The sequence below is a fragment of the Daphnia carinata genome, chromosome 4, assembly GCF_022539665.2.
Source record: "Daphnia carinata strain CSIRO-1 chromosome 4, CSIRO_AGI_Dcar_HiC_V3, whole genome shotgun sequence".
Taxonomy (NCBI): Eukaryota; Metazoa; Arthropoda; class Branchiopoda; order Diplostraca; family Daphniidae; genus Daphnia; species Daphnia carinata.
This window is the reverse complement of record NC_081334.1, coordinates 509890-521112: the sequence shown is the minus strand read 5'-3', so window position 1 is coordinate 521112 and position 11223 is coordinate 509890. Positions and strand designations below refer to the sequence as shown.

Sequence of the window (11223 nt, the reverse complement as noted above, 5' to 3'; positions counted from 1 at the left end):
GGACTGAAATTGGAACAAGACGTTGTATGGCCTAAGGAAATCCGATCAAGTGTAAATAATAAAGGTATTGAAGCTTGGCAATTTATAAGCCGATAAAAAAAAATGTTGGGAGCTTTAATATGTGGTGGACACGACGCGGAAATTCCGGTTGAGCAGATCCAACAGGTGGTTTTTTTACTGTTGTATTTGCAACCGCTAGATGGCAGTTGACTTGAAACGAGACATGGCCTTAAAAGCCGAGTCCATCAGCAGCCCCTAGGTCAGAACGCGCGCCACTCTCGTTTGTGCCGGAGCATTGACATACCACAGGAGAGGAAATTTTTTTTTTTCAGAGTTGGCTACGAGAATTCGGGGTTAATTTCAATCATCTTTAGTCATAAATCTCGGTTCTCGTGCGTCACTGGGCTCAATAAAAAAAAAAAAAAAATGGCCGTCGTATAGTTGTTGACGTCAAAAAGTGTCTGTGCAACATCTGTGTTCCCCTTGTTTGCCTGTGCACCTTTCTCCAACTATTGGATCTCTCCTTTTTTTTTTTTTTTTTTTCCTCGTCGATTTTCGAAAGTGAACGGTGTGGCCCCGGTATAATATAAAAAATTCAGCATTCCAAACACGACGTCATCCTCTCATCATTCGTTTTTTTCCCCCAGTGTGTGTGTGTGTGTGTGTGTATGTGTGTGTGTCTATTGCTACGGTAGGGAAAACAAAAACCTTGGGGTTTGTGTTCTGACGAAACGGTGAAAGAAAAAGAAAAAAAAATCTTAAAGAAGAATACCAGCAAAACACAAGAGACCCACCTTGTTGTGTTCTAAGCGAATTCCAGCTCACGGCACAGGACACGAGGAAGAAGAAACTGAAAAAAAAAAGGGGAATGTGATCATCGCCCTCTGGCGCCCTCCGGTTTTTTTTTCTTCTTCTTCTCCTCACCACAACAACGTTGCAAAACATCAGCGAGAAACATTTTTGCCTATGAACAAGAATAATATAGGACGTGGCTAATATTTTCGCCGGCTCGATGGCTAATGATAGTGAACAAGTGGATGGTGGCCGACCGGTGGCCATCAAATCAGCAGCAACGACTAACGGCAATGGCAGCCAAGAGCCTTCGCCAACTCTGCAAGTGCCCTCCATCATCCCCAGCATCAAAGTTACAAAGGTATGCAACATACACTCTCAAAACGTTTCATTATTATTCTTTACCTGTGTGTTTGTGTTGGGTGGGAACGTGACGTCACGTTGCTATTCACCCCGAGTGTCCGGCAACAGCGAGAAATTATGCGCATGTGTTGGAAACTGAGCCAGTGGCCGTAGCCCCGGCAACTTGTAACCTAATCACGAATTCACCGATGTGAAAACATTATGTAAGTTAAGAAGAAGAATGAATGCACGGGACTCTGAAAAATAACAAAACAATTTTTTTTTTATTATGAAATCCCATCTTTTTCTTAGTTTTTTTTTTATTTGGAAACATCTTTAAAAAAAAAACACAAATTTTGTTGGAATTTTTTTCAAAAAAAAGAAAAAAAGAACATCGTTTGAATTGTTTTGCGGTTCACTTTCAGACGTGAATCCCGCGCTTTCATGTTTTCCCCTTTTAACTCAGGTGGTCTTCACCTGTTCGCAGCCAACAGTGTGCGTTCATTTCCGCCCGCCTTCCGGCCATCCCCCTTTTTTTTTTTCCCCCTTTTTCCTTTTTATTCGTTGTTTCTTTTATTTGTTGTTGCCGAGTGGAGACATGCATTCGTAGTAGAAATTCTGGTTTGCAAGAAAGAGGTTCAGTAAGTAGTAAAAAAGGAAAGGAAGCGTGACAATTGCGTGCATACAGATATGTATGGGGGAGGGGGGGGGGGTTACCAGAGAGACGCACACACACAAAACACTGCGGAACGACTGACCACCGTCTTTCCCTCTACATTGTAATTGCCGAGGCGCCTTGCGATCTCTTTCCGGTGTCTTGGTTATGACTCCACCCCCAACGTGATATTTACCCACCCTATCCATTCGTATTAGTCAACGATAGGCTGTATCGTGTGAAAAGGCGGAACATCTTCCCATTTGATTACGAAGCCCTGACGGCAATGAAGAAGAAGATTCGCCTATTGTTTTCGGATACAATAAAATAAAAAAAAAAAGGGCCCTGCATTTCCTGCTCAGAGGGAACGTACTAAAAGCTGTCTAGGGAAATCTCTCAAGTTCGCTTGTTTTATTTATTTATTCCTTTCAAATGAAATGGTTTCTCCCCCGCCCAATCACCACCATTTTGTTTGTCCCCCTCTTGTTTTTGGTTCTTGGGTGTGACAGCCCGATCTTCTAAGACTTTATTCCAGAATTTGAAATGCGGGGAGAAATTTGAGAAGCTTATGCCGGTCTGTCGTTCAGTGGCATCCCGTTTATGGGTCGAATCATTCTTATTATGTATGCCTTGTGACTACCACGAAAGAAAAAAAAAAGCGTGACGTGTATCCATAAGGCTGTTTTTTTTTTTTTTTTTTTTTATTTGTTGTTTTGCTATTTTTTTTTTTTTTTTTTTTTTTGGTGTTTGTTTTTTTTTTTTTGTGGGAGGAGGAGGGGATGCTTCTGCTCAGCCCATCAAGAGAAGTTCGAAAGGCTTTTAACGATTCATTTCCTTCTTCTGCTGTTTGGTGACTGTTCGGGTCACTCACGAAGGGTCGCGCCTTTTTACACTGTCTTCGAGCGAATCAAGATGCCTCGTGACATGTCATTAAACTTGACCTTCGTTTCGGTTCGCGTGTGTGGTAAACTGGCTGCATCTCCCGTCTAACCTTTATGAACTTTTTTTCTTGTATTTTTTTTTTTTTTTTTTTTTTCGTTTTCACTCTAGAAAAGCAAAGGGAGGAAAGAAAAAAAAAAAAAAGGCACAATGATTCCTTTAAAGTCATCAGTTAAAAGATTGTTGCCTTCGAACAGCAGACAATAACATATTTTTCTAAGTTCTAAACGGTTGAAGAGGGGAGTGGGTTCATCGACACGTCACGAAGGACTTGTTCCACTTAACTATTATTATTTTGTTTTTCTTTCAAAAGAGAAAAAAAACAAAAAAAACAAGGCCCTTCTGGCCATAGGGAAAAACGATTGTTAAACATCTTCTCCCCTCCAGTTTATAGGATGTCCTTCTATTTAAGATTGCCACCGCTAGATGGCTGAGTGAGCGCCAATTTTGAAAGCGAAAAAGCGCAAACAAAAAAAAAACAAAAAAAAAAGAAAGACAAAATTTTAGGAACAGCATTAAGAAGAGTGCAGCGAAAAAAGCTCAAAATAGAATTTGTTGGCAAACTGGGCGCAACCCAAATGGACCGAATCGTCTGATTCGTGACTGGACAAACAGCGCTCCTACCTTGAAACGGTCACGTTCATTCCATTTGCTTAATAGTTCGTGAACGGCTCGTTTGAATTGTTATCGAAAACAAAAAACAAAGCTCCGATTGATCGGGGAATTCGAACATGCAAGGTTCAATGGAACGCTAGGTCCGCGCTCATCCTTGTGATGACAACTCGAATGGCGCTATTTACGACATGTTTTCAAATGACTGGGTGGCTTCCCTTTTCGCGTCGTTAAACCACGTGATCCCTCCACCATCGTTCTTTTCTTTCTTGGTATCATTTTTTTTTTTTCAAACTCTCATTTTCCCGTTGTGATTAATGAAAAAAAAAAAAAATGGCGAATTGTGAGGTCGTTGCATTCGTAATCTTGCAAACACAGCTGTTGTTTTGCGCGTAGGGGAAAAAAAAAAAGAGGGGGGGGGGTTAAAAGTTATCTCTAAATTTAGGATGTCCTGATGAACCGCACACAGACTATTTAATTTATGCCTTTGCCATTGATGAACAGCGCAAAAGTTTTTCTTTCTTTCTTTTCTTGTCGAGCGCCACGACGGTCATCAGTCGACCCCAATTTCGTTCGGTGTGTGTGTGTGTGTGTGTGTGTGTGTGTGTGTGCGCTATTATTTATAAATCTGTAGGAGGAAAGAGTTTCCTCCTGGCTTGTGTGTGGTGGTGGTGGTGCAACTCGGACGTGTGTGCAGTACGGTCGGCGGGCGGCTGGTATTTTTGCGCTGTCCAACTCTCGTTCGCCGCTTTTATTCTTTAAAAAAAAAAGCCTCTTTGGCCCACCGTGTACCTCTTATTTATTTATTTTTTTTTTCATTTCACTCTCCTCTTTCTCTCTCTCTCTCTCTCTGCAGTGTCTGAAGATGCTTCGGTGCATCCGCCCCTTCCACCGACACTTCGCGTGTAGCGTCCCTCGTGCCCGACGTCTCAGTAGACGTTGAGCCATCGTAGTAGCGAGTAGTGTGTGCGAAAAAAGAAGGGAGGGATTCGAATTACGCGGCAAAAAAAAACAAACGAAAACGTCAAAAAAGAACATTTGATCTCTCGTAGTGTTTTGTTTCATCGAATTCTTTTTTTTTTTGGATTTTGTAAAAAAAAAAAAAAAATTATTTAAAAAAAAAAAAAAAAAAAAGGATATCGGTAATATTATCCTTTCTTTGGGTTCTACCGATATTATTATATGACAAGTGTGTAATCTCATCCCGTACCCTCGGCCACAAAAGAGAGATGGGTCGGTCATCAGCCAAAGCCGCTCCCGAGAATACCCGCGTGAGTTTTCTATTTTCTTTTCTAAGGGTCGTGAATAACTTGTTGTGCGCTTGTCGTTTCTCTTGAAATTGTCGAACTGGAAGCGTTGCCAGAAATTGTAATTTTTATTTCTTTTTTTTTTTTTTTTTTTTTTTTTTTTTGCACTAGCCTACAAGTTTTCCAGTTTTTTTTTTTTTTTTTTTTTTTTCTTTCTTCTTCATCTCTTATTTTTAGACCAAAGACGAGTGGGCACTGTGTTGAGCTCGGCCTGTTCCCCTCCGCAAATTCTGTGGCCTTTGATAAATCAAATTTTTTTTTTTTTTCTAAAAAAAAAAAAAGGGGGGGGGGGGGGGAATTTAAAAACAAAAAAACAAAAAACAAAAAAAACTTACTTACGGGGAGATTGGGTCTGACGTAGGGTGGGCTACGTAATGCAACATACGGTAGATGATGGCGCCCGTCCATACTCGAAAATCCTCAGCGAACTTTGTGCTGTAGAGGTTATCCGTCGTTATCGCCTAAACGGAGGATGACGGAACGACGTTAAAAAGGAAAGAGACTGTCTGGCACGACTCTATTAATATGAACCACATATTTTGTTTCTTGTTTCTTGTTTTTATTTTATTTTTTTTTATTTTTTATTTTTTTTTTTGCTTTTTCGTGTATTCCGGTCGACGGTAGCGTTTCCTTCGCCCTCTCGTTTGGCGTTACAACGAGAGCTGATTGAAAGGGTCCCGCACTTGCGACTTTTTTCCGTTCAAATTTTTCTTTCTTTCTTTTCTTTTCTTTCTTTCTTTTCTTTCTTTCTTTTTTTCTTTGCGAGTTTTTTGTTTTGATTTTGTTTCCCCTCATCAATTCGGGTATGCATCGACATGTGGAAGCGGGGGATGTACAACTGGAATGCCTTTTGCCTCCGCCAGGGAAAGTCGAAGGAATTTTTGTTTTGGCGTCATTATCGAACAATGCGATGGTAACAGAAACGGCGTTTTTGCTCTCCGCTTCCACTTGCAATCCGGTAGACATCTCGTAAAAAGCGGGAATGGAGGCAAAGTTCAAAAGGTCGTCAACAGGAATATCATCACATTTTGTTTTTATTTTATTTTATTTTATTTTTCTTTCAAAACAGACACTACGGCTAGCTGGTTGAATAGGTTACATTGTTGTTGTTATTCCGGATGACGTCACAAACTGTTGGCTGGCAAACCGGAAGGGGGGGGACCGTGGGGCAGCAGTAGTTTGAAAGATGTACGGTTCGAACATTTCTCGGCTGCTGTTTGGCGTTGATAGGTAGAGGCAAGAAGAGCGGGATGGGACATGGAGAGGACGGGAGGGGGGTGGGTGTCCTGACTTAAACAACGAACCCCCTGTCGTGTTAAACTTTTTTATTTTTTGCTCGACCTCGAAGTGTTTGTTGTTGCAGTAGCGTCTTGCGTGTTTGCTGCTCGTGCTCGTCCTCGTCTCCCCTTCCCCACCCAACTATTGGTATTTAAAGGGAGGATATGGCCAATCTCTTAGAAAAGACTGAGAATGATTGATGACTTATGTTTCTCTTTTTTTTTGTTTTTTTGTTTTTACAGGTGAGTGCCGCAAGAATTAGCTGTTGGAAGCAGCAGGTATTTGTGTATCCCGCCCGGTGGGACTGCATGGATCACAGCTTTCTGCCCATTCCGTTTGCATTACCGTACCGTAACCTGCTTGTTTTGTCTTTTTTTTTTTTATTTAAATTTTTTCGTTTTATTTTATTTTATTTTATTTTTTTTTTTTTTAAGCTGGCCTGTCTAGTTAGTTAAGTGTTTTTAAGTAGAAGCTTCTCCAGCTGCATAACGACAGGGAGAATAAGGAAAAACGGGTTTAGGCTGTTTTCGGTTGTAGGTTCCAAATCACGCTCACAGATGGCGTTGCGTTCTCGGTTGCGTCGCCTCTCGCTGGTCAAGTAGAAAATGCGAATAGCGCATGTGATGTGAGTCTCCGTACACGCCTACGTATTTGTACGAGAATAAGTATTAGAAAAAAAGGCAATATCATCCTCTTTTCAGAACGAAGAAAAAAAAAAAATGAAAACAAAAAGAAAAGAAAAAAAAATATGGGATCCTCTCGTACAAGAAGAAAAAAAAAAAACAACTTGGGATCAGACACTCGACTATACTTGAGTCCCAAATTGGATTGAACTGTCCCAGACGTCTAATCCAATTCAAACGTGATGGGAAAGTCTTATAGCTTTTTTTCTTCTTCCAAAATGCCATTTCCCTTCTCTTTATTTTTATTTTTCTTTTCTTTCCCCGTTTCGTACTGGAAAAAAAATTCAAATTCGCACGTATAATTTTCGACGTCGACACGTTTGCTTAGTAACTCAATCATCTAAGTGCCGTTTTTTTTTTTTTTTTTTTTCTCCGTTTTACACCCGTACAAAAAAAAAAAAAAAAAAAACCCAAAAAAGAGAAAATCCAAAACAAAAACTAATCTATTGCCGATGACGGACGTTCTATAAAATGGGTAGGACTGGAATCCCGGCATGTAGTCATTGTCGCGATTCACATCCGACTAGGATTGCGTCATTTTTTTTTTTTTTGTTTTGTTTTGTTTGTTGTTGATGAGTCGCTTGGGCGGAGGCCATCCGTCAGCTATCCATCATGATTTGGTATTCCCTTTTTTTTTCATTTTCTTTCCCCCCCCCCTTTTTTTTCCTTCGTTATATTACGTCTGTCAAAGGGCCTGCCTATGTAACGGTCATACAATAGGACAAGTGGGATGTTTCAGAGCCAACACACGATTTGTTCCAGGTGTTCTGTAAAGGATGGGAGTCCAGTTGTTGGCCGTCGATTCGAATGGGAATTTTTTTTTTTTTTTTTTTTTTGCGTCTCCCTTTTTATTTTATTCTATTTTTTTTGGCAGTCGGGACAGTGCGTGCAGCAGACAGTTGTGCACTGGAATGAGAGTCACGAAAACTTGCCAAAAAAAGACGGGCACTCGCAATACGTGGTACAGTGTGGTGGCAGCGCGTCTAGCGGCTCACGGTGTCGCCCTCTAGCAGACACACACCGAGGATGGTCTAAATATAAAACCCGGCGAACCGGCTGGAACACACGTACACACCGGCCGATGATGCTGTTGTTCCATCTGGCCCGTTCTTTACCGTCACACGCAGACAGACCATCGTTCCTCTTTGGGGACGTTCCTTCTCTCGCCGGAACTGCTCTTTTTCCTCAGCGTGATCTCACAGATGCTCGATCGCTGTCCGCCCGAGCGGAACTATCATGGACGTGTTGTTGCAATCAATGGTGTGAAATCGAAATAATCTTGCGGCAGTACTTGGATATATTTTTTTTTTTTTTCGTTTTGTTTTGTTTTCAACAAAGAAAAAAAGAAAGAAAGAAAAAGGTCTAGGAGAGCGAGAGATGGTCTCTCTGTTTCTTTAAAAAAAAAAAAGAAAGAATTGTTTCTTTTATTTCGAGTGGAAAGTGTGGAAAAAAAAAAAAAGTGTGCGAGGTTCTTTCTCCCCCTCGTGAACTGCGTGAGTCTACTGTGCGTGATTGAGTGTGTTGCGGTTTTTCTGGTTTTATTGGATGACATGAATCAAAGTTTTTACGACCATGTTCAAGAAATTTGCATCCATCTCTAGTTTGGGGGTAAGTTTTTTTGAAATTCGAAATAATTCCCACACTACCTGACTGCGCTTGTGCATAATCATAAAAAAAAAAAAAAAAAAAGGTTAGGCATTTCTTTTTTATTTGAGAGAGAACGGGGAGAGGGGGGGGGGTCGCTGGCGCTCAAAAAGCACTCGGGATGTGCAATTCATTGATTACCGGATGAAACGAAATCGCCGGATGGCAATGATTATTAGGTCAAATCCTCGTGTGTAAACCGGATGCTATTGGAGAGAAACGAAAATACCATCGATTTGTTTTGTTTTTTTTTTTGTTTTTTTTTTTTTTTCAAAATATTTTGGATTAGGAGTCGAAAGAAAAAGTAAAGCATTTTTTTTTTGGTTGAGTTGGTTTTTCTCTTTTCTTTTTTTTTTTTTTTTGTTTGTCCGGATGAGATTAAATGCAGATCCGTCCGCTCACCCGTCGCCCTTCTGTTCAACCCATAACTCAACGTTGCAGACAGTACAACGTAGAATGCAGTACAGATTAAAAATAAGTGCCGTACTTTTCCCGTTTTATTCTATTCCATTCTTTTGTTTTTAAAGAATTTATTCTCTTCGCCGTAACTGAATGAGGAGCCTTTTTTTTTTTTTTTTTTTTTTTTCATTTTCGGCAGAGCTGAGACAGAGAGGGACAAGCGAGTAGATTTATTTTTTTCTAAAATTAGATCCATCCGCCCCAGTTACGCGCGCGCGCGCGCCCGTCCTCTTCCTCTGCTGTCCTCCTCACGTTTCCCCATCCGTCGCCATATGCCCCGCGCGAGCGCATAGCGCTCACTAACACACACACACACACACACACACACACACACACACACACAGACATACCCCCTTGTGCCTGATGATTGGTCGTATGGCGTGTACTGTACATCATTTTACATGCATTCTTTTTTCCTTCCCCCCCCCCCCCCCCCCTTCTCCCCTCTGACGTTAGATTTTTTTTTGTTTGCCTGAAAACGTCGAGGAATGTGTGTAAAAATGGAAGCGAAGAAATTGTTAAAGGCTGGCTGGGGAATTTGAATTTTCGATTGAATGAAACGAAAGTTGCGCCTAAACGTGCGTCATTTGTTTTGTTTGCTTGCTTGTATGGGATGCTTCTATGGGTTGCATGGTTGTTTACATTCTTTTTCTCTCTCTCTCTCTCTCTCACTCTCTCCTTCATGTCCATCAACGTGTCGGAGTGTGTGTGTGTGTCGTATGTCTTTTTAATATGGCACCCTCCCCCCCCTGGTGTAGGAAGGAGGATAGAGTCGAAGGTGGGGCTGTCGTCGATGCAACACGAAAAGCCGGTTCATATAATACTATAGTGCACATTTATGTGTGTGTGTGTGTGTAACGCATCAAATATTTATCATGTTTCACGTACGGTCTGCCAGCACCTGTCGGAAATCTTCATAGAATGCGTGAAAGGCAAGTGGGCCGCGATTTAAAAAAAAAAAAAAAATGAAATAAAAAAAAAAAAAAAAATGGGCAAATCGATTTATCGACCCAGCTAATTCCGATTTCGACCACCGCTGCATTCCGCTCCGATAGGGACCGCCAACAAAAGCGGGAATGCAAAGACCATTGCCATCGCAACAGAGTCGAATAAGAAAGCGAATTGAAAAATCTCTTTTCATCCGGAATCAATTGGGTCCACCACCAGCACTCCCACCCGTCCCCCCCCCCCCTCTCGCCTCAGCTGGAATCGAATCGAATCCGCCGAGGCAGAAGAAGATCCAACACCCTAATCGATATTAACGTTGTTTAGTTTTAAAGACATCCGCAAGAGCGAAGATGTCTGAATAGCACCCGGAATTATTTATCCTATTCCATTTTTTTTTTTATTTATTTATTTATTTTTTTTGTTTCCTCCATTTTGTGCCTTCTCTGCCAGCCGAAAATGGCACTTGATTATCGATCGACCTGATCCTTCACTCGCACTGCACACAAGGGCGTTGGGTGGCGGTAGGCTTTCGTGAGTCGGGAGGAGGGAAAAGGAGGAGGTGGAGGGGTAGGATAGAAGGGGGGAAGCTTTAAAGCGCCTCGTCCAGCGTTGCCTTTTAATAATGACGTATGCGCTCAATGGTGTAGAGATGTGTGTGTGCGCGCCGGGGCTGGGCTTAGCGCATTGCAGCGCCGGCGCCGTGTGTTCCATCCTCCACCCAAATACGAAGGGAAAAAAAAAAAAAAGAAAAAAAGAAAAAGAAAGAGGAGCATTGAGTGAGGGACTATTGGGGAAGACGAAGAAAAAAGAGGGGATTGTCATTGCGCTGTTCCAACTTGATGTTCGACACACACGTACACAGGGAACACTGACGAACGGTTCATGTTCCAGCGTCGTCCCCTCTATATCTCTCAAGTCGTTTGTTTTTTTTTTTAGAAAGGCCAAATTTAAAAAACAAAAACAAAAAAGAAAACTCATCGTGATTTGTATTTCGCGCAGTGCGTTGGCCAGTGCAGTGCGTGGGCGGTTTACAATGCTAACAATGTCTGTCTAAACAAAAAGAAAGACATCCATTTCTTTTATTTCTTTTTTTGTTTTGTTTTTTTTGGCTCTCACTTGATTCGATTCGCGCAGCGTCATTTAAGAACGAAAAGAAAATTTTTTTCTTTTGATTGAGTTTTTGTTTGTTAACGTGCCGTGTATGTGAGTGTGTGTGTGTGTGTGTGTAATTTTTGCGGAAAAAAAAAAAGGATGGTTACCGAAAACAGCTCATCCGGTGCCGGAATGGTAAGTTTTAGATGATGGAACGTTTTTTTTTTTTCTCCCTCCTCCCTGGGCGAGGGAGGAGTCGATGAGTTAAATCGAATTTGCCTATCGGTTTTATTTATTTATTTTTTATTTTTGCAATCATCGTTCTTTGTTTGTTGATTTTGGCAGATTTCCTTTTTTTTTTTTTTTTTTTTTTTTTGTTGATGGGATCGCACAAAAAAAAAAAAGTTTGGAAAAACTCTTGGGCGTTGATTTGTCAGTGCCCGTTGCGAGTCTCTCGTCTGTGTGTGTGTGT

At 41.3% G+C, this 11223-nt stretch overlaps 1 protein-coding gene across 2 annotated transcripts in view; it reads left to right on the top strand.

Moving 5' to 3' along the window:
- Window positions 1–262: 262 nt before the first annotated feature.
- The window catches only part of LOC130695128 (ankyrin-3-like), a 43335-nt gene continuing 32374 nt past the window's right edge, over window positions 263–11223 (top strand). The window contains exon 1 of one of the 2 annotated variants that reach the window (XM_057518265.2): window positions 263–1153. In XM_057518265.2, coding sequence (XP_057374248.2) covers window positions 1013–1153 — 141 coding nt within the window. In that variant the 5' untranslated portion in view covers window positions 263–1012. The remainder of the gene's footprint in view (window positions 1154–11223) is intronic. The other variant, XM_059494965.1, reaches the window with a different exon arrangement.